Source organism: Sorex araneus, chromosome 1, assembly GCF_027595985.1.
Source record: "Sorex araneus isolate mSorAra2 chromosome 1, mSorAra2.pri, whole genome shotgun sequence".
Taxonomy (NCBI): Eukaryota; Metazoa; Chordata; class Mammalia; order Eulipotyphla; family Soricidae; genus Sorex; species Sorex araneus.
Window position 1 is genome coordinate 178,624,429 of NC_073302.1, and position 24,320 is coordinate 178,648,748.

The 24,320-nt window shown below is 39.1% G+C and overlaps 1 protein-coding gene across 1 annotated transcript in view; it reads right to left on the reverse strand.

The window, feature by feature from the left end:
- FER (FER tyrosine kinase) overlaps positions 1 to 24,320 on the reverse strand; it is a 445,847-nt gene that overhangs the window by 344,371 nt on the left and 77,156 nt on the right. The window contains exons 4-5 of the mRNA XM_055144946.1: positions 16,034 to 16,207; positions 11,965 to 12,064 (exon numbers count right to left, since the gene is read on the reverse strand). Of these exons, the coding sequence (XP_055000921.1) occupies positions 11,965 to 12,064; positions 16,034 to 16,207 (274 nt within the window). The remainder of the gene's footprint in view (positions 1 to 11,964; positions 12,065 to 16,033; positions 16,208 to 24,320) is intronic.

The following is a 24,320-nucleotide window of genomic DNA, read 5'->3' on the forward strand; positions in this document are numbered from 1 at the left end:
CCAAACCAGACAGAAGGAAAGAAATAACAAAACACAGAGCGGAATTAATGACATGGAAACCCAAAACACAATCCGAAAGATCAATGAAACCAAGACTGGTTCTTTGAGAAAATAAACAAGATTGATAAACCACTAGCAAGACTCACAAAAAAAGAGAGAGAGAGAACCCTAATAAACCAAATCAGGAATGAAAAGGGGGACATCACAACAGAAACCAAAGAAATTCAGAGACTACTTTGAAAGTCTGTATACCACGAAACAAGAGAACCTAGAAGAAATGCATAAATTCTAGATTCCTATATTCTCCCAAAGTTGAACCAAGAAGATATGGAATACCTGAATAGACCTATTAATATCAAGGAAACTGAAACTGTAATCAAAAGTCTTCCCAAAAACAAAACCCCATAGCTTTTTTTTTTTGATGAATTCATAGCGAATTCTTCCAAACATTTAAAGAGGACCTATTGCCAGTTCTCCTCTAGCTTTTCCAGGAAATTGAAGACACAGAAACTCTCCCAGTTTCTATGAGGCAAATATCTCCCTAATACTAAAATCAAATGAAGAAAAAAGTACAGGCCAATATCCCTGATGAACACAGATGCAAAGATCCTCAACAAAATATTAGCAAATAGAATCCAGCAACCTATCAAAAAGATCATAAACCACGACCAAGTGGGATTCATCCCAGGGATGCAAGAATAGTTTAACAATCGGAAATCAATCAGCATAATCCATCATATCAATAAAAGAAAAAAAATCATATGATCATATCAGTAGATGCAGAGAAAGTATTTGACTAGACCCAGCATCGGTTTATGATGAAAATTCTCACCAAAATAGGTTTTGAAGGAACTTTCCTCAATATAGTCAAAAGCATCTACCACAAACCCATGACAAGCATTACCCTCAATGGGGAAAAACTAAGAGCCTTCCCTCTAAGATCAGGAACAAAACAGGATGCCCACTGTCACCACTTCTGTTCAATATAGTACTGGAAGTACTAGCAATAGCGATTTGGGAAGAAAAAGCTATTATGAGCATCCAGATAGGAAAGGTTTATTCATTTTTAATGCTAAATCATCATTTATTTAGCATTAATGACCAGCAGTCACTAAGCTCAAATTCCTAATTAGATCCAATAACATACAAGATTGTGTAATAAGTTAAATACTTTTAAAATACCTTTAAAGCTATGGGTATTTATACATCCGCTTCTTAGAAGTAATATTTACTTCTTCTGGGGAAAAAAAATATGTGTAATGGTATAAGAAATACTGTTCTCTATCTTCTTCCTGGCCTATATCTTGTGTTTTCCTACTTGAAACCATGTAAGTATGCAGAGTCCATGAGCCCCATAATGATGATGGAAAAAGTAATGTCATGAAAATTCCACAACTCAGCTGTAACAGCAGCATATCTATGACCATTTTGCTAAGATTGTATAATTCAATTCCCTTTTAGGCTATTGCACTGTAGCACTGTCGTCGATTTGCTCAAGCAGACACCAGTAACGTCTCCATTGTGACATTTGCTGTTACTGTTTTCTGGCATATTAAATAAGCCATGGGAGCTTGACAGGCTTTGCTATGCGGGTGGGATACTCTTGGTAGCTTGTCAGGCTCTCCAAGAGGGATGGAGGAGTAGAACTCGGGTTGGCTACATGCAAAGCAAATGCCCTACCCACTGTGCTATCGCTCCAGTCCTTTTTTGGTTATCATTGTTATGGATAAAGTCACCTTATACCTAGATAAAACCAATCTTAGGTTAGAGATTAGATGAGAAGCTTCCAAATGTTTTTGGTCTACTGTAGGATAACATAGCCTCAGTAGTTTAGGTTTATTGGGTTACTCCCGTTACAGTGCTCCTATTCCTCTTTGTAGCTTCTTTCTTAGTGTTCTGTTGACTTGTAAATAATGTTTTTCTCTTCTCCTTGAGTCCTTTGCATAGTTTATTCAGAGCAAGTCCTTTTTGTATGGACACAGGAAGACTTAACAAATGTTATGCTTTTGTAACCTGGGAGTCATTTGACTCTACATGATATTTTCCTCCAGGGCATCTGTTCTCTTCACCTAAGCCTCAGCTGCCCTTACTTCCTAGCACCCCCAAAGCACGGTCCCGACGTGGGACAAGAAGGACCCAGGGCAAGCGGTGAGTTGTGTGCTACCCTGGCATCGAGATGGGCCTGGCCAAAGTGCCTAATGCTTAACTATAAGTTAAGAGCTTGATCATGGACAAATCTGTCATGATCCAAACAGTGATACTAGATTTGGACCCGGCTAGGGCGAGGAATGATTAATCTGGTCTGAGTGCTGTGGTCTGAGCCTATGGCAAGATATTGCCAGGAGAGCTGCCTTGCAAGCCTCAATGTATCCCTTGCTATGTCCCTACAAAAATAACTAGTATTAAGATGTTAATAAGTTCCTGGACTAAGGAAAAGAAAAAAACCTTAAGAGTGAGGAAGGGCTTTGGAGTGCCCTGCCCTCAGGAAGGGCTTTCTTAAGTTGATTTGGCTACCTGGCTGGTTGTAGGCTAGAGGGCAAGGTGGGAGAGACAAGTAGGAGGAGAGAGAGAAGCCAGGAGAGGCAGCAGAAGAGGCAGTTGATCCAGAGAGAGGCCGGAGCTGGGAGTGCGGGAGATGAGAAAGATTGAAGATTGAATAAAGGGTAACTAATCAGCAACCAGCTTGGTCCTCGTTCTTCCTTCGCCTGTCCTTGACCACCGGCCGTCCCGATCCAGTCCACACACTGCGGTTCCAGAGCACCGAACGCGGGTGGTGAGACAGAGCCGCCCGGAGAGCCCGCGAGTGCACTCGCCCCTCGGCGTTCTTTAGGTTTTTACAGTCTACCACTACCTTTTAAAAAGAGAAAATCACTAGACCCTCCCTAGAAATATACCTTCTTTAAATGACACAACAGAAAGTGACCTTCCCAATCATACCCCAAGAAATTATATCCTGAATAGATGGCTGCCCCCTGGGAAAAGGGAATATTATCACCCACTTTGGCAAACACTGTCTTGGTGACTAGACCCATCATCTCAATGACTCAAGGAAAGTTGTTCAGCAATTCTTCTTTCAGCTGTCTCATGAGCTTTGTTACAATAGCATTTTCATCAGCAAACCAGCTATACTACCTCCTCATTCTACAAACGTCCTCCCGTGACACTGTTAGTTCTTTTCTACTTTCTCGTTTCCTTTACAGGGAATTTTGAGAAAAAAAATTTCTTTCTCCATTCTTTCTTTACTTCTTAATCTCCCTCCCCCCACCTCCCTTCCTGCCTTTCCTCTCTTTCTTATTTTTGGCTCACACCCTGCAGTGCTCAGAGATTACTCCTAACTATTGTGCTTCCTGGTCTGGTCACTACTGGCTGTGCTAAGTAGACAATATGGTTCTAGGGAGGCAACCAGGTCAGCCAGGTGCAAGGAAAGCACTTTACCTACTCTATTATTTCTCCATATCTCTTTCTTAAACCCAATGCCTTCAGGCTTTTGCTTCTATGCTCCAAAGACAGAGCATATCAAGATCACCAATAATCTAGGCTTTGTTAAATACAAACCTCAATTCTATCATGTTTTAGCAGCTCACAATGTATTTAATTTCTTGATTCATACTTGAAATACTTTCCACAATGGACCAGAGAAATAATACAAGGGTCATGAATCTTGCCTTGCTTCAGGGTGACCCTGGGAGATTCTAACACTGCATATGGTCCCTAAGCACCACCAAGAGTGACCTCTGAGTACAGAAACAAACAAAAAAAAAAAACCCTGAGCATCCCCAAGTGTACCACCAAACCTCACTCCCCAAAAGTATTCTTTCTACGATTGGCTTCCAGGACAATACATTCTCATGGTTTTCTTTTTATCATGTTCTTTATAATTTCCTCTTCATTTCTAGGTTCAATCTTAGAACTCTTCTTACTAGCTCAATGAACATCCTAAACATGCCATCAAATATGACTCTGTGCTGTGGAGGTGAAGGGAGGAACCAAATAATATAGTTAATTTAATTTATTTCATTGTATCTCATCTACCCAAAAGGTAAAAATCAAAACAGAAAATGGGGTGACATGGGGTACAAAGCTATGTTATGGAAGGGGGACTCAGAGATACACTAGAAGAGACTGGACAACTAGGAACAGGATCATGAAAGCATACTCTGGACCCAGAACAGCAAAGGGAAAGGACCAGAAGTTAGTACTTGGGTAAAAAGAGGAAAATGGACACATCAAAGAGAGACCTAGAACCATCTAAATGTATCAGAAACTCTAAGTTCACATGCTTTCTGGAATTTTGTATGAAACCCTTTGTATGCAATATTCAAGGACTCATGAACTTGGAATGAAACCATTTGGGTAGAAATAGATTGAGATTTACAATTATACCCCAGACCTGTCCCAGAACCCAAACTAGAGATGCAAGAACAAAACTGCTGTAATCACTCAGATGTCTGATTAAACTCCTTATATTCATTTTCAAATTTTTTCCTATAAATGTCTTCATTTCAGCTAATAACTGTGAAATTTTTCTAGTGATTCAAACTATCCTATATAACATACTGGAATACTACTCAGCTATGAGAAAAGATGAAGAGGGGCAAAGCAGACTCCTGATGGTACAGCAGACTCCCGAGTGCAGAGCCAGGAGTAAACTCTGAGCATTACCAAGGATGGCCCAAAAACAAACCAAAAGAAAAAGAAAAAGATGAAAAAGTCATGCAATCTGTCACTACCTAGATAGAACTGGAAGGAATCATGCTGAGTGGAGTTAGTTAGAAGGAGAGAGCCAGATACAGAATATTTCTCATGGGTTATAATGAAGCGCACTAGGGGAATCACAAAAGACCAAAGTGACTGAATCTACAAACTGGTCTACAGCTGGAGCTTCCCATGGCACCTTCAGGTGAGAGACTGGGAGAAGGGGAGCCAAGTCAAGAGGACCCTGGAGAAGAGGATTCTGAGACTACGGGGAGCGACACTGTAGCAAAGATAGTGATGATGAAATGTCCTATGCTTGAAACCCTCTCATTGAAAGCATTGTAAAACTGCAAATTACAGTGACTAAAATTGTTTTAATTTTAGGATTTACAAACTCTTGAAATAGTCTTTAAATTCTTCCTCTCACTATATCTAACTCATCAGCAAATTTAGGTGCTACTTTGAATACTGATGCTCATCATTCATAAATTCTGCATTAAGGAATTAATGTACTGTGTAAATTTATTACACACCACGAATCGATACAGTGTTTTCAAGGCCAATCACAGATATTCACATACAAAGCAAGAAAGGAGTTACCTGAAACACACATTTCTATCTAAGTATGAACAAGGTTTTGTTTTCAGACTATAAATGTCTTTTCTGCAAGCTACATTTAGTAATTTTTAATTTTTTATTCTTTTCTTGTTTGCCATTTTTCTTTATAAAATAACATACAAACATAATGCTGAGATGTTTGGTGTTCTTATACTCAAGAAGGTCTAATTATGACATTCCTTTCTCACTACCTTTGCTTAGCTGTAATTTATAACATTAGCGAGTTTAATGCTAAGAATAAACAATATATATTTAAGAAGGTATGCTGAAACAACAAAACATAAAAAAGTGACGAATTAATCATGGAAATATGTCATTACAATTTGAATCATCAAAATTGCTTTTAACCCTGTAAGTTACATTCACTAAGTATGTACTGATTCAGTACTCAGTTAATGCTCATTTAGTGTTTACAATTATTTTATAGAATATAATTACAATGATTGTATGTCTAGAATGCAACCACATCTCATCACCTCTCAAATCCTACCTCCAAAAACCTAGAAGTAATTGTTATCCTTAATTCTACTTTCCCCCAATCCTTCAGATTAATCTCAACAAGCATGTCAGAACTGTCCTATTAAAATGTAACTTAATTCATCTACTTATCTACATCTACCCCCAACGGCTTCTCATTTTGCCTGGAGACAAGCCAAAATATTTTACAATGATGAGAAAAGATCCTACATAATTTGTCCTCTCTTGACACCTACCTACTTATAATGTTCATATCTTTACCTGCTACTGTTACAGTGACATCACTGTATCACTGTCATCCCGTTGCTCATCAATTTGCTTAAGCGGGCATCAGTAATGTCTCCACTGAGAAACTTGTTCTTACTGTTTTTGGAATATCAAATATGCCACGGAGAGCTAGCCAGGCTCTGCTGTGTGGGTGAGATACTTTCAGTAGCTTGCGGGCTCTCCAAGAGTAACGGAGGAATTGAACCGGGTCAGCCACGTGCAAGGAAAACGCCCTACCTGCTGTGCTATTGCTCCAGTGACATAAGAACCTATAATATTCCTCAGGCATATCAGCTATGATCCCACCTCAATCTGCTTCCAGACAATGAAATAGTTCAATCCCTCACTTCATATAACACTAAAAGCTTCTCTCATATCAAGTACTACAGTGTAAAAAGCATTTATGATATAAGTTAACTAACTGCTAATATATGATGTGGTGACAAGAGTTGTAAAAAAAGAGAAAAAGCTCTTATTTTCAGGTGACTTCAACAGACTAGAGTATCAACAAACAGGTCTTTTTAAAATCCTATATCCAAAAGTTTCTCTTCCATAAGTTGAACCAGCGGAGGTAAATTTGAATTGTTTGACATTTTTCAAGAGAACCCATATAATCAGTATATTATTTTTTTTAATTCCCCAAAACTTGATAGTATGAAATAAAACTACCTGTCATTCTTGATGAACTCAAAATTTAAAAAAAGACATTTAAAAATACCTTAAAATGTTGTATTTATGATTTTACCTTTGGAGTTATTTGAACATAAATTTATCTGTATCAAGTGTGTACTCTTTTCAAACTGATTTTTATAATTTAAGTACTCCAAAGACACAACTCAATGCATCTAATAAATTTTATCTGATTATAAAATATCACAGAACTATTCATAAAGCAAGGAGAGACAAATTAACAAAATATGCTACCCAACTGCCAAAAAAAGAGAGAGATAAATTGTATATGAGTTCTGCAGTTAATTCTCCACAATACAAGCAGTAGGTACCCTCATACCTGTTTAGGATAAGGAATTATAAAATTGGAGCTTACCAACCCCTTAGCAATCTTTTTTACTTCTCATATAGAAAAAAGTATCTGAAGAGATGTGTTACCATACTCTTGTTATAAAATACATAAAAAATGGTCCTGTTAACTTCTTCAAAATATTTATTGTAGACATATGCAATATACACTAGTTCACTCTGTATTATTTCTTTTCCCTGAATATGTTGTGATAAAAAAGGACCACTCTCATATGTGGAATGTAAAGCAAAATCGTAAAGGAATAATGAATGACAAATGCAAGAGGACCTCAAAATTGTTCTACAAAACTGAGCTTACCAAACATAGGTCAGAGGAGGGGCCTGGGTAAGAAGGAACCCTGAGCACCGGGAGAGGGCATGGTGTTGGGACTTTTTAATGAAACACCTCAAGCCATTTTATTAGCAATTTCATACATCATGGTGCCTCAAACAAATTATTTTTAAATTAGAATATAGGATAAGTTAAAAAAAAAGTTCATACTGATACCAATGTCAGAAAAGCATCTACAAATGACTAGTAATTCAACATATCTTCAAGTAAACTCCAAAATCACATTTCAGTTCTCTAAAATCAATACAATACGGTTCAGTATGATACTGTTTTGGTTTCATAAACTAAGACTGCATTTTATTTACTCTCATTTTTGTGTTTATTTGGTTATTTGTTTCTGCAGGGCTGGGGGGCACACGCCCAGTTGAGCTCAATGTTTACTCCTGGCTCTGCACTCAGAGTTCTCCCTCTTCGAGACTCAGGAGACCACATAGGGTGCTGGGATCCAACTGAGGTCAGCCACATGTAAGGCAGGAGTCCAACCCTCTGGACTCTGTCCCCAGCACCGCATTTATTCTTATTATGGTGTTTCAGTACTAAGTATCAAACCCTTCCTGAGCGAGCCCAATCTCATCTGATGTTGGAAGCTAGGCAGGGTCAGCCTGGTTAGTACTTGGATGGGATAATGAACCCTCTGCCTCATATGTGCAAGGAAAGCATTCCATCACTGAGATAAAATTCCCAGTCCTACAGTTTTTTTTTTTCACTTTTACAGTCTTTTAAAACTTTTTAAAACCGTGTTATATAACCTATAGACAAAAAATGTTGCATAGCTTACTTATGTGCAGTGGTAAGAATGATATATTTTCACAAAGGAAATAGACCAGGGACTATAGTTAGGCAAAATAAAAGCTTTGAAGTGAATGAAATCACACAACACATAGAATAAATGAAACCATAAGATAAAGTTCACTAAGACTAAAACCTAACGTGTTTGCCTTTTAGGTCACTGAGCAAGTTTAATTCACGTTCTTCATATGAAGAAACCAGACTAACAAGCCACAGTTACTGAATCCACGCCCCTGATTTTAACTACTTTAGGGTCATAACCGGAAAGTCAATAGAGAAGTCAAGGCACAGACCCTGGATGTGAGGATCCCCCGTGACCCTGAGCACTGCATGCATGCACAGTGGTCTAGGCACTGCAACACTCCTGGAGAGTCTGCACATGCTGGGGACTAGGAACCCCAGGACTCTACAATCCAAGCTACAGCAGACCTTCAGGCCCTCATACTGAACTGCCAAACACCAAACTCTATTTTTAAACAGGCGCTGAATAACTTGCAAACAATTATGGCCCTTTGTGTCCCACCCACCCATCCCCCACGAGTGTGTGTGCATGCGTTCGATCGTGCACGTGCTCTCGCGCGCACACAGACACACACACACACACACACACACACACACACACACACTTCACTGTGGTACTGGGATGAATCCAAGACCTCCACAAGTAAGGCAAGTCTGCTAAGCTACATTGCTTGTGTCTCTTTCCTTATTAAGCATTCTCCAGCAAACACAGGTCTAACATCTAACGGGAAACACTTAGCATAGCCGCATTACAGCATAGCTGCATTATGTCATCACCTGCTGTGTGAAACTAAATCCGTATTTGTGAAATAGAGCCAAATTTGAGAATGCTAGTCAGGTGTGACATGATGATCTGTATCAAATCTACTTCTCTGACAGACTGAATAACAATGTTCAATGTACAAAACAGGTACTAAACTACTCTTGATGATTTAGCATGGGATTCCTTACATAAAAGCTAAATTTGAAAATAGCAGGACATGGACTTCCCAACTATAGAGATGGATAAGTTCCTTAAATGTCTAGTAAGACATATTTTTCTAAGTAAATGAAAGAACCTAATGCTCAGTAAATAAGCTATCTTTAAAATAACAAAGGAGAGGCCAGAGAGGTAGTGCAGTGGGTAAAGCGTTCGCACTGCATGCGACTGAACCAAGTTTGATTCCCGACATCCATATGGTACCCAAGCCTACTAGGAGCGATCCCTGCAGGCAGAGTAAGCGCTGAGCACACCTGGCTGTGGGCCAACCATCAATAAATTTAAAAATAACACAGCATAAAATAACAAGTATTACGAATACATGAGGTCTGAAAAATAATGAAATAATCACACAATGATGAAACCACCATCTATAAGTACCTGGCTGAGTTTATGATCTTTTTGCTATATCACTTAGCTTTTTATTTGAAACAAAATGACTAACTGAATTATAAAAATATTTCGACAAATCTACTTAAAAATATCATCTCATAATAAGATTAAGATGCATAAAAATTAGTAAAACTACAACTGAAAGACTTACAAACAAGCAGAAACATTAAGTAAATGTGAGGGGACTGGGTCAGGGAGAGAACAAAACTAAGTAATGGAGGAAAGCAACAGACAGAAGAAAAGAAAAAGGGAAATAGAGGGAGAATAAGAAAAAGAAAGGAGAATAAGAAAAGAAAAATGAGAAATACAAGGAAAAGAAGGAGGAGGAGGAAGGAAGGAAGGAAGGATAGAAGGAAGGAAGGAAGGAAGGAAGGAAGGAAGGATGGAAGGAAGGAAGGAAGGAAGGAAGGAAGGAAGGAAGGAAGGAAGGAAGGAAGGAAGGAAGGAAGGAAGGAAGGAAGGAAGGAAGGAAGGAAGGACTCAAAACTTCATCTAAATCAGCATCACCCTAGTTTTCTGGGAAAATTAATAAAAACATTATTTTATGACATGAGATACATCCAAATTAGAAACTACATATTTCATATACATGCACAAAATAATATACAAATGATATGCAAATAAAAAGCAAAGGTAGATATTAATAAAAGCAAAGGTAAATTTAAGAAAAATTATTTTGGGGACCACAGCTATAGTCCAGAGGGCAGGGCGTTTGCCTTGCTCGTGTCTGACCCAGGTTCAATTCCTGGCATCTCATACAGTTCCCCAAGCACTGCCAGGAGTCATTCCTGAGTGCAGAGCCAGGAGTAAGCACTGAGTATCACTGTGGGACACAAAAAGCAAAAAAAGGGAAATAAGAAAAAGAAAAACAAATGAAATTTATTTTCAAGAGAAAACTATCTCTAACAAAGCACATTTTAGCTGGCAAGAAATTTTCTTAAAAACTGTAATTTTGGGGCTGGAGCGATATAGCACAGCGGGTAGGGCATTTTCCTTGCACACGGCCAACCTGGGTTCGATTCCCAACATCCCATATGGTCCCCAGTACACTGCCAGGAGTAATTCCTGAGTGTATGAAACAGGAGTACCTGCTGCTGTGCATCGCCAGGTGTGACCCAAAAAAAGCAAAAAAAAAAAAAAAAAAAAAAAAAAAACCCTGTACTTTTATTATGTAAAAAGGTACAAACATGGAGGCTACTGAGTCACATTTAAAGGTTGAACTACACATTTTGATTTGAAAATAAAATCTTGGGGCTGGAACGATAGTATAGTGGGTAGGGCGTTTGCCTTGCACGCAGCTGACTGGGGTTCCCAGCATCCCTTATGGTCCCCTGAAGCAACACCAGGAGTAATTGCTGAGTGCAGAGCCAGGAGTAACCTCTGAGCACTGCCAGGTGTGACCCCAAAAGCCAAAAATAAATAAATAATTAAATAAAATCTCCCTCTCCCTCTCCCTCTCTCTCTCTCTCTCCCTCTCCTCCCTCCTCTTCCTATTCCCCCTCTCTCTCCCCTCTCCCTCCCCTCCCTCTCCATTTCCCTCTCCCTCTCCTAAGTCTCCCTCTCCCTCTTCCTCTTCCTCTCCTTTTTCTTCTCCCTCTCCCTCACCCCTTGTGCCCCTCTCCCTCTCCTCTCTCTCACTCTTCCTCTACCACTCCACCCATCCCTCTCCCTGCCCCAGTCCCTCTCACCCCTCTCTACCTATCCCTCTCCCCACTCTCCCTCTCCCTCTCCATTCTGGGGCCACTGTACTGTCTCTCCAGCCCCAGTCTCTCTTTCCAAATTCAAGCCTTCTTATAAAAATTGCATGATAAAATTATGATAAGGCAAAGCTATGTTATAAGATGGTCGTGTGATTTTGACGTTGTGGTGTGTGTGTGGGGGGGGGGGGACAACTCATGGCTCTCTGCACAGGGTTCACCTGGCAGTGCTCAGGGAACCACACAGCGAGAGTTGAACCTGGAACCAAGCCTAGGCTTCTGTATCCTGCATTTCTTAAAAATTCAAAATGGGGGTAAAAGAATCGTTGTGAACTAGTACAACTTATATTTCTTCTTTAATATTCAGTAACAAAATAAATCAGGTGCTTCAGAGAAACTTTTAAATACTGCTTGCGTCCTAATACAAAGGCTATATAATAATACCTTAATAAACTATTCAAAAACACTTTGCATCACTTAAATAAAAAGAAACAAATACACTAATTACATAGTTTAACAAGTAGTCTATTTAGGTTTATTTTGTGGTTCATTAACTGTGAATTCGTTTAAGCGGACTCATTGCAATATGAATAATTTTTATTAAAAGAATAAGAATAAAAATCACTAAAAGAAACATACTTTATATTTTTTTACCATACCTTTAGCTAAAGCTTCTTTATATTTCTCTTTGGCAGAATTCATTTCTTTTACTAATTGTCTGTAGCTGGATTTTAATTTCTCTAATTCTGTCTTTGTAACCTGTCAAAAAGTGAGGGGAAATCATATACTTACATTAAATTGCTAAAGAACTTAAATTCCAAAGCATAAGCTGATACACATTTTATAAAAAAAATTTTTTTAAAGGTCTATGCAACTTATTTGAGAACTACAAGTCAAAGCCATGATAATAACACTTTACAACAGTAAGGATGACCTACATCAAAAAGATTAGAAACAATAAATGCTGTCATTTAAATAATACAGTTAATTAAATAATAATAAAGTTAATTATCAAATGCTTTTTACTCAAATATAAAATATAATAAGCAAAACAAACAAACTAACAAGAAAACTGCCAAACTAACTCCTAGACATGGTGACAATGATAGTGGCCACTGTTGAGAAGGGAGAGGTGCAGTGGAGGGTGCTGAGAAAGGACTGTTAGTGGCGACAGCACTGGGACTTCAGTGTTGCTGTGGTAAATTTTATACATGAATTGAACAAAGCTAACTCCTAAAATTCTATAGTATTATTAACAAAAGAAAAATAAATTTAAAAGTTCAAAATTAGTATACATTCAAAAGCACAAGACACTTCGTTAAAAGAGCAAAAAATAAACTTTTCTATTACCCAAAACTTTCAAACCAGGGGACAGGAGTAATAGCACCATGGGTAGGGTACTTGCCTTGCACAGGGCCAACTCAGGTTCAATGGCTAGCATCCCTGATAGTCCCCTGAACATCACCAGGAATGACCCCTGAATGCACACACAGCCCTGAGAATTTCCGGGTGTGACCCAAAAAGGCAAAAAAGTTGTTTAAAAAATAAAATTTTCAAACCAATAAATTCTCAATATACAATTCCATGATAATTTCTAATTTAAAAAAAACTAAGTTAAATATTTACCATATTTATTCAGATTAATTTAGTTGACAAAATTCTCTAGTTCTAGAAAGAATTATTTTTTGACACTATTAAATCTCTGAAAAAAATAGATCCAATAGTCACTGTGGGTCAGACAGCTCTCAGTTTCTGCAGACATGTAAACATGGTTATTATTTCTAATGAAAACTAGACATCTCTGAGTACTTGATTTTGGAGTAATAACTCCATTCAAATAATGTCTGAGAAAAAATAAGAGTGCTACATGCTGAGAAACTACTGCCATGCTTCCTAAGAAAATTAAGAAATTTGCAGCATACAAAACTTGCAAAAAGGTACACAATTTGGAAGAAAGGCCTAGATCCCACTTTCCATGAACTCTACATCACCAGAGACTGTGCAAAGAAAACTACCAAGAACTATAATAAGTTGTGCTTGAGTTTGAGTAACTTTTTATGATTATTTTAATGGACTTAATTTTTTTTGTACAGCAGTTTTAGTTTCACAGAAAACAGAAAGTACAGAGATCATCCATGAATCTTCTGTTCCTACTTCTGTATAGTTACTGATAATCAAAATTCCCCACGTGGGAATTTTGCTATGATGGATGAAACTACAATGATACATAATTATCAATCGAGTACAAAGTCTAGGTTAAAACTCAGTTCATTCTATAAAGTTATAACAAACACTGAGCGGTAAGTATCCATCAGGATAGTATCACACTGAGTAATTTCACTGCCATAAATCCTCTACACTCTGCCTACTCAAACTCACACATCCCTGTCTTCCTGCAACCACTGATCCTTCTCAGTTGCTCAGTGTTGCCCTTTCCAGTGTGCCACACTGTTGGGCTCAGACAGTGAGCTTTCGCTTAATAGTAAACACATTAAGTTTCTCAACATCCTTTATGCTCTATTATTACCAGCACTGTGTCATCATTCTTAACATTTGCACTTACAGTAGGTGTTGGTATCTCATTAACTTACATTTCCACCTGCATTTAAAATACTAATGATGGATGACTAAGTGGTGTAAAATTCCTGCTTTTATTGTGTGAGATTTCTGAGTTGAATTTTTCATGACACTGCACTCACCAAGTTGTGGGTCCTAATTTTCCTGCTATACGGGAACCGTAGTACCACAGCTCCAGCCCACTGCAGTCAAGTATTTATGAACACCAAATAAAAAGGTTACAAGCTTCTAGTAAGCACAGCTAACGGTGAGCAACCAGAGAGGTCAAAGAGCACTGTGTGAACACCACATCATCTCAGAGGTCCATTTACTGTTATGCCCATGCTTCCTCAGGGTAGCTGATGGAGTCTAATATAATCTGGAGATGTTTAATGCTCACCAAACTAACTTTTCTGAATGTTGAGGGAAGTGAATACAGTTTCATTATTTTTATGAGCTTAACCTGCCTTTTGATAGGAGAGTTCAAAACATTGATTATTTTAAGAAAATATGAATATGAAGGAATTTCTTTCCAATTTTGCTTCTTTTTTCCATCATTTTCAGGTTTTATTTCAGGGGATCCCACCTCACAGAGTTCAGGGCTTATTCCTGGCTCTAATTTCAGATAGGGGTCATTCCTGGTGGTTCTCAAAGAACCATATGGGGTACTGGGGATTGATCCCCAGATTGATGTATGCAAGGCAAGCGCATTACCTGCTGTATTATCTCTCCTGCCCCAAAACTAGTTTTTTGTGAGACCATTCAGTTTTCCTTGAAGAAATGGTTTAAATGCAACAAATGTTTTCAGCTATTTTTTGAGAATGTGCTCCATTCAGTTTTGATGGGTCTTTATGTTGATGCCGCAGAACGAACCATAGAATTTTTTCTTTTTGGATATTGTGGACCCACTTCTCCCTATATGAAATTGTAATGCCGACAAAAGCAGTATCACTAAATAAAAAATTAAAAAAATTTAAAACTCACTGTATCCTTTTTTTCTATTGCAGGATTAGAGAAAACAATCATTTATTTTACTAAAAATATGCTATATTAATGAAAATAAGGCAGGATATATTAAAGAACTACACCCAATATGGTGGTGGAAGGGATGTCTTTCTTAATTATTATTCAGGAGACTAAGGCTCTATAGTGATTGAGGGACAGGAAGGAAATAAGTAGGATGAGAATAGGAAGAAAAGGAAATGACCCTAAAGAAAGAAATTCCCACTAAGGGATGTCAGGAGGATGAGCCCAGGAGATCCACCCAAGACATACAAAAGCTAATCCTCTCAAACAACCTGCTATTCCACCTTCCATCCCTTCCTACCACCCTGCAGACCTCAAACTCAATGCAAAGTGCCTGCCAATCGCCCTAGTTAAAAAGACATAAAAAGCACTGGAAAGAATATTCAGGAGTTAAGACGCTTGCTGTGCACTCAGCTGAACAGGATCAACTCTGGCCACCACATAAAGTCACCACATAAGGTACCACAAGGAGTGAGCCCTGAGCACAGAACTAGGAGTAAGCCCTGAGCATAGTTGGGTGTGGCCCAACTGCCATCCCCACCCCCAAATATAGAAGAAGACTTTTCCCACCTTCCCTGGGAATTCAGCTTAAGGAAACCAAACACCCCAGCTTTCCTGACTTCCCCTTCCTTTCTCCAATACTTTTTCTTTTTTTTTTTTTTTTTTTTTTTTGCTTTTTGGGTCACACCCAGCGATGCTCAGGGGTTACTCCTGGCTTTGCACTCAGGAATTACTCCTGGCAGTGCTTGGGGGGAACCATATGGGATGCCGGGGATCGAACCTGGGTCGGCCGCATGCAAGGCAAACGCCCTACCCGCTGTGCTATCGCTCCGGCCCCTCTCCAATACTTTTTCTACTGAATTTGCCCACTCTCTCTCCAGTCCCGTTTTCCACCTTGGTTGCTTGAGGACAAGAGTCTGTACGTGCTGTCACACAGGGACTGCCCTGGCGGCCAGTGCTCAGACCTGGCAATGAGGAGTACCTGAGTACCTGCTCAGGCCTCGTTCTGCTGTTAAGTCACCTGGCAGTGCTCAGGGGTGAAGCCTATTTGCTTTCCAAAAGTGATACCAGTCAAGATAAATTATTTCAGCAAATTTTAAATTAAGATAAAATTAAGAAAATTTCGGAACAAAAAAACAAACAAACCTTCATCATTTCTGCCTCTATCTGCTGGTGAACACCTGCGTAACTTTTCTTCACCTGCTGCTTGTCCTTGATCATCATGGTGAGTCTGTGAAGGGGTCCAGAATTGAGATCCTCGGCATGGGTCTTCATTATCCTACTTAGCTGCTCTGTCTGCTGAATCATAAGTAGCCAAGACTTTTAGAAGAAAAAAGAAAGAAAAGAAATAAAATTAACTCTTGTGCTAGAGCCTTCAGTTAGCCATACTTTAACCTGTTCAGGAACTTTAAGTATTCAGTTTTACACAATTTATTACATTAATTAAAATGGCTGATTCTGGGTAAATTGTTACACAAAAATATGTGGTTCATACTTAACATCTTCAATATCAAGTACAAATGATGCACACTTCAGTAATAAAAACCTTCAAAGAATACTAGCAGATGGATTAATGCATTCTCTGAGAGTCCACACTTGCAGTCTTTATCTCTTCTTTGTTTTCAACACTGACATAATGCTTCTATGCATACCCCTGGAATTCCTTAATAAGATCACCATTTATTAATGGTCAAATACAACAGAAATTTATTCATCTTCATTCTTCTCCCCCACCAGTAGGTGATAAGAAATTACCAAAGTTGAAAATTCATAGGGGCTGGAGTGATAGCATAGCAGGTTGGGTTTGCCTTGCACACGGCTGATCCAGGTTCGATTCCGAGCATCCCATATGGTTGCCTGAGCACGGCCAGGAGTGCATGAGCCAGGAGTAACCCCTGTGCATCGCTGGGTGTGACACCCCCTAAAAAATTCATGTAATTATAGAATAGAATCTCATACATTAATGAGACACATCAAAAATGCTATGTACATTAATAGGATTAATCTTACAAATTAGCAAAAATAAGGGCCAAGAACACATAGTATGCTACTGATTAAAAGTTTTGATTTTAGGGGCTGGAGTAATAGCACAGCAGGTAGGGCGTTTGCCTTGCACACGGCTGACTGGGGTTAGATTCCTAGTATCCCATATGATCCCCTGAGCAGTGCCAGGGGTATTTCCTGAGTGCAGAGCCAGGAGTAACCAACCCCTGTGCATCGCTGGGTGTGACCCAAAAATAAATAAATAAATAAATAAATAAATAAATAAATAAATAAATAAAGCTTTGATTTTATTGTATTTGAAAACTTTTTAAAGATATAAACACAAAATAATATGTAAGTACATGTGCTATAAAGCCAACACCAAACACTATTTTATAACAGCTTTCTAATTTATAGCATTCTGATTTTTTTATATTAACACATAAAAATCCATCTTTATTCATTTTGGTTCATTTTTGTATCACACTCAATGTTGTTCTTGGCTAGACAAGGCATAGACAAGATATGGGCTTCATATGGTTTCATATGTCTACTCCTGGCTCTGTGCTCAGGGATATGTGGTAGCAAAGACTGACCCTTGGTGGTTGTGTGTAAGGCACGCGCCTTGTTCACTGGACCATTTCTCTGGCCCCCTCATTCATTTGTAACCTTGGCAACCACTAATGACTCACCAAATTCTGAGATTCCCCTTCTCCTTTAAGTTTCTTTTTTTTTTTTTTTTGGAGGGGGTGATGGTGAGGGGGAGAAGGATGACCTTTTAATGACCAATACACAAAACATGTCTTCCTACCTTCTTAAAACATTCTTTTCATCTTTGTGCCCAATCCTCTTTAGTTATATACATCTTAAATATTTAAATATTGGTATTGTCTAGATTTTTACATACTCCCTTTTCTTTATAAGTACTAATAATCTTAATGATTTTTGTAAAACAAATACATTTCCTCAATAACAGAAAAACACGGTTTTAAAACAAAGCGGCATATAAAAACTATTGGGAAAACAAGTCAAATGCTATTGGACTTCTAACTTGCAAATACCAAGAGTGAAAGAGGATTGTTCTTCACTGTAAGTCATCACACTGTATTCGAAATTAATTACTGGAGCTCATTCACTATATACAATCAAGAAGAATTAAAACAAAAGATACAAAAAGAGACAAGGTATGGTACTTTTACAAGAGTATATTTTCTTCTGTTTTTATCTGTGAATTAATATAATTCTTGTGTTAATATTCTAGTATAATTCAAGCATCACAGTGGAATAAAACATCAAAGTGAAATAGGGAAATAAAATAAAATTATATTTTGAATGAAAAAAATTCTTAGTCATAGAAAGATATAACGAGAGTCTAATTTCATGATAATGGTTTTTACATACTCAATACATTTTTTTAAATTAGCCTTTAAGGTATTTCTTTAGAGATCACTTTTAGCTCAAAATTCTATAATAAACAAGAAACTAGGTAAGTAACCTATGAATGAATTCACCATGTTATTTTAAAATTCAAAAATATAAATAATAACATGCTTTTAAGCATGGCTGTAGCTAAGGCTCTGGAGGTCTTCAGCTGAGGGAGCTCTGCTGGGGCAGGAAGGGAAGCTGGAGCCCATCCCCTTCATGGAGCCCTGGGGAAAACAGCCAGGCACGCAGGCAACAGATTACTTCCTTGTAGAATGGTGAGATCCTGGTGGTGAATCCATAATACAGCTCTCGGAGGATCCTGATGTACTGAGTTTGAACGCCCTGTTTGGCCAGGGCTTCGATGACCGCTTCAGTCTCAACAGAATCAAAGGCCTTCTTTTTAAATCAATGAACGTTAGACAGAGCGGCATCTTGAACTCCCGCAAAACTTCAATGAGCTTGGTCACTTTGTGGATATGGTATCATACTGAATCCTTTACAGAACCCGGCTTGCTCGCATGGTTGTCCTTCGCCTAGTGTTCTGCCTATTGTACTCAGGATGACTCGAGTGAACAACTTGTAGATGAAGGACAACAGGCAGATTGGGTGATAGTTGCCGATGTTGTGGATATCTACCTTCTTGTACAACAGGACGGTCCTGCTGGTTTTCCACTGGGACGGAACCTTGCATTCAGACAGATAGCATGTGAAGAGCCGAGCCAGTGTATTGACGAGTACTGGCAGCAGATTCTTCAGGTGTTGAGGTCTGACCTTGTCTGGATCGGGTGCTGTACGTGTCTTTACCGAGGAAATGGTGTGTCAGATTTCAGAAGGGAGGACATTGGGAACGATATATCCATCTGTGGAATTTGGTATGTGGGCAGGTGGACGTGGCTGTCAAAGAGATATGAGTAGAAGTTGTGAATAATCCTCTCCATTGCCCTTCTGGAAGATGTGATAGTTCCATCAGGACGTCAGAGGGCAGTCATCTTGGTCTTGTAGTTGGCGAAGGACAGGCGAGCATTGTGAATACTTCTCCCGGCTTCTGCCACATCAGCCAACACTGGTGCTCTTCTCTCTTTCAGGTCTTCCTTTATGGCTTCTCTGCACAGCTTTGCGAGCTTGTGGTTGCCTGAGGCTCGTGCCAAACCACGTTGTCGAATAAGTTCGAGAGTTTCCGAAGACAGGTGTCTGTTTATGGCTTTCCCACTCTCGGCGTTTTCTGCACAATCATGGCTGTGCTGAATCAGTCGATCATATTCCTCGTCGATGTTGTCAATGATGACATTTCCCACGTTGCCGCAATAGTGCCAAAGAGCTCCCAGCTGGTGGTCATCCTGAAAGTTATCTTCTTAAACTTGAACTTTGCACACCTTTCTCCCTGCTCTGTGAAGTAGAATTTTGCACAAAGGAGATGGTGGTACTATCCATGTCTCAATGTACCTTATGGATTCTGCTCTGATGTTGAGGTCTTTAATCCATTTTTATCTGAGTTTTGTGCATTCTGTTAGGTAGAAGTCTGAGCCAATTTTTTTGCATGTACCTGTCTAGTGTTGCCAGCACCATTTGATAAGGAGGCTTTTCTTGCTCCACTTCATATTTCTTGCTCTCTTATCGAAGATTAGATGATCATATATTTGAGGGTGTGTGTAAGGGTATTCCACCCTGTTGCATTGGTCTGCGACTATGCCTTTGTTCCAGTACCATGCTGTTGTAATTATTACCACTTTGTAGTAGAGTTTAAGGTTGCGGAAGGTGATGACTCTCATCTTCTTTTTCCCAAGAATTGCTTTAGCTATTTGTGGAAGTTTTTTGTTCCATAAGAATTTCAGGAGTGTTTGATCCATTTATTTGAAGAATGTCATGGGTAACCTTATAGGGATCGCATTGAATCTGTATAATGCTTTGGGGGTATTGTGATTTTGACAATGTTAATTCTCCCAATCCATGAGCAGGGGATATGTTTTCATTTCCTCGTGTCCTCTTTTATTTTGTGAAGTAGCATTTTGTAGTTTTCTTTGCACAGGTCCTTTACTTCCTTAGTTAAACTGATTCCGAGGTACTTGATTTTCTGAGGCATGATCATGAATGGGATTGATTTTTTCATGTCACTTTCTGCTTTCTGATTTTTTGTGTATAGGAAAGCTATGGACTTTGGGGTATTGATTTTATAGCCTGTGACTTTACTATACTAGTATATAGTTTCTAGAAGTTTCTTGGTAGAGGCTTTAGGGTTCTCTAAATATAGTATCATATCATCTGCAAATGGTGACAGCTTGATTTCTTCCTTTCCTGTCTGGAAGCCCTTAATATCTTTTTCTGGAGTAACAGTAATTGCAAGTACTTCCAGTATTATATTGAACAGAAGTGGTGAGAGTGGGAATCCTTCTCTTGTCCCTGATTTTAGAGGAAAGGCTCTTAGTTTTTCCCCATTGGGGATAATGTTTGCCATAGGCTTGTGGCAGATCTACAGCATGGGAAAGGATATTCACCCAAAACCCATCAAAGAAGGGGCTGATATCAAGGATATACAAGGCACTGGTTGAACTCTACAAGAAGAAAAAATCCAACCCCATCAAAAAATAGAGTGATGAAATTGACAGAAACTTTTTCAAAGACAAAATTTGAATGTCCAAAAGGCACATGAAAAAATCCTCTTTATCACTAATCATCAGGTAGATACAGATCAAAACAACAAGGACATATCATTTCACACCACAGAGACTGGTCCACATCCAAAAGAACAAAAGCAACTGGTGCTGGCGAGGATGTGGGGAGAAAGGACCCTCCTTCACTGCTGGTAAGAATGCCGACTGCTTCAACCCTTTTGGAAAACCCTATGGAGGCTTCTCAAAAAATTAAATTGTGGGGCTGGAATGGTAGCACAGCAGGTAGGGCGTTTGCCTTGAATGTGGCCGACCCGAATTCAATTCCTAGCATCCCATATAGTCCCCTAAGCACCCAAGGAGTAATTCCTGAGTGCAGTTCAGGAGTAACCCCTGTGCATCACCGAGTGTGACACCAAAGGAAAAAAAATAGAAATTGAGCTCCCATTTGAGCCATCAATACCACTTCTGGGAATATATCCCAGAAATGCCAAAAAACAGTATAGTAGAAATGATATCTACACTTGTATGTTCATTGTAGCACTGTTTACAATAGCCAGAATCTGGAAGAAACCCGAGTGCCCAAGAAGAGATGGCTGTTTAAAGAAACGATGGTACATCTACACAATAGAATACTATGCAGCTGTTAGAAAGTATGAAGTCGTGAAATTTGCATATAAGTGGATCAACATGGAGAGTATCATGTTAAGTGAAATGAGTCAGAAAGAGAGGAACAGACATAGAAAGACTGCACTCATTTGTAGAATATAAAGTAACAGAACACGAGACTTACACCCAAGAATCATAGAGATGTGTACCAGAAGGATTGCTCCACAGCTTGGAGGCCAGCCTCACATGCTGGGGGAAAAGGCAGCTCAGATAGAGAAGGGAACACCAAGTAAACTGTTGTTGGAGGACCCGCTCAGTATGGGAGATGCATGCTGAAAGTAGACTATAGATTGAACACAATGGCCACTCAATACCCCTATAGCAAACCACAACACCCAAAAGGAGAAAGAGAGAAAAAGGGAATGCCCTGCTACAAATGCGGGGTGGGGTGGGGAAGATGGGGTAGGGGTGGTGGGAGGGATACTGGAATCACTGGTGGTGGAGAATGGGCACTGGTGGAGGGATGGGTACTCGATCATTGTATGACTGAAACGTAAGCACGAAGTTTGTAAGTCTGTAACTATACCTCATGGTGATTCATTTAAAAATAAAAATAATTTTTTTAAAAAATAAAGAACACATCTCCTGAAGCTACACTAGTGGCATCACATAAGACACAGAAAATGCTACACCACAGAAGTAGCATTGTTAAAGAGGAGAAAAGGATACCACCATCGAGTGAGACCATCTAGAATCTTCCCTTGCAGTGAGAGGGGGTCGCTGATAGTGAACTGGAAGGACCGACTACCTTAGCAACATGAAGAAATAGCACAGAACCCCACAAGAGGAATGGATGAAGAAAAAAGCCCAGAAGCCTCAACAGGGAATATCCACAAATACAATCATTCCGAAGAATTCAGAGATTAAATATTTAAGATGTTCAATAAACTCAAAGATACTGTGGTACAGGCATCCACTAATTTAAAGAAGGACAAGAAAGAAACAGTGGAACAGACAGGCAATAAAATATAGGAAGAAATGAGAGCAGAAATAAGAAAGCTACAAATATAAGTGTCACGAATAAAGGATTTGGTTGATGAAATTAAAAATTCAGTGGGTGCCTTCAGCAGTAGAATAACAACAGCCAAAGACAGAATCACTGAACTTGAAGATGAGCAACAGAAAGCATACAGGGAGCTACATACAATGGGAAAAGACTTCAAAAATAGCTCTAGGGCAAATCGGAGACTAGGGGATGAATTCAAGAGGAACAACATAAGAGTCATAGGAGTACCAGAAGGACAGGGAGGCAACCCCAGTGAAGTAGCAACAGTTAAAGATATCATTGCTGAGAAGTTCCCAGAGCTAGAGAATGCAGGCATTTAGATCCAAGGAGCCCGAAGGGTATCACCTAAAAAAGACCCTAATAAAAAGACTCCAAGACACATCATAATCAGAATGACAGATACCACAGATAGAGACACAATACTGCAAGCAGTAAGGTCAAAGAAGGAAATCACATGCAAAGGTGCATCCCTTAGATTTACAGCAGACTTATCAGAGGAAGCCATCCAAGCCAGAAGACCAAATGGTGGAATATAGTGAAACTCAATGAAATGAACGCCTCAACAAGAATAGTTTATCTGGCTAAACTCTGACTCAAATTCGAAGAAACCATACACTATACTATGGATAAACAAAAGCACAGAACTTCATAGACTCAAAATCAACCTTAAAAGAAGGACCACAGGGGCTACTGTAAGACAAGACAAACCCCTAAAAGCACAATAAACCTCTACAAAAAGATGGCAAAAAAAAAAAAAAAACCCATGACAATAAACTCTCTCAATGTCAATGGTCTAAATGCACCAATTAAGGGACAAAGAGTGGCAAAATGGATTAAAACACTGAACCCAACATAGTGCAGCCCACAGGAAATATCTGAACAGTCAGAACAAACACAGACTAAACGTCAAGGGATGGAAAACAATCCTGCAAGCAAACAACTCCCTCAGAAATTCGGGGGTGGCCTTACTAGTATCCAACAACATAGATTTCAGGCTACATAAAGAGTAGAAGGGACAGCAAAGGCATCATTAATCAATGAATTTATACAGCAGGAAAAAAATCACACTCCTAAACATATACACACCCAATGAGGGACCAACAAAATGCTTAAAACAACTGCTAGTAGACTTCAAGGAGAACACTGGCAGCAATACAATAGTGGTTGGACACTTCAACAACACCTTATCATATCTGGACAGATCAACAAGTTTAAAACTCAGCAAGGAAGTACTGGCTTTGAAGAAAGGAACAAAAGAGAGAAGGATAATAGATGTACACAGGACTTTCCATCCCCAAAAATATGAATACACATTCCTTTCCAGTGCAAACAGAACATTTTCCAAGACAGACCACATGCTGGGCCACAAAATATACTGCAACAGAAGCAGGAAGAAAGAAACAGTATCAACTCTCTTTTCAGACCAAGATACACTAAAGATAGAAGTTAATCACACACAGAAATGGAGAATCAAATCAAACACCCTGGAAATTAAACAACTCAGTGTTGAGGAAAATCAAGGAAGGAAATCATGGGAGAAATCAAAAGATATCTGGAAACAAATGAGAATGAAGACACGAACTACCAGAACCTGGGGGACACAGCTAAAGCAGTCCTAAAGGCAAAATTTATAGCTCTGCAAGCATTTTTCAGGAAGACAGAAAGGGCCCACATAAAGAACCTAACTTCACAGCTCAAGATCTTAGAAAAGGACCAACAAAAGGAGCCCAAACCAGGAAGAATG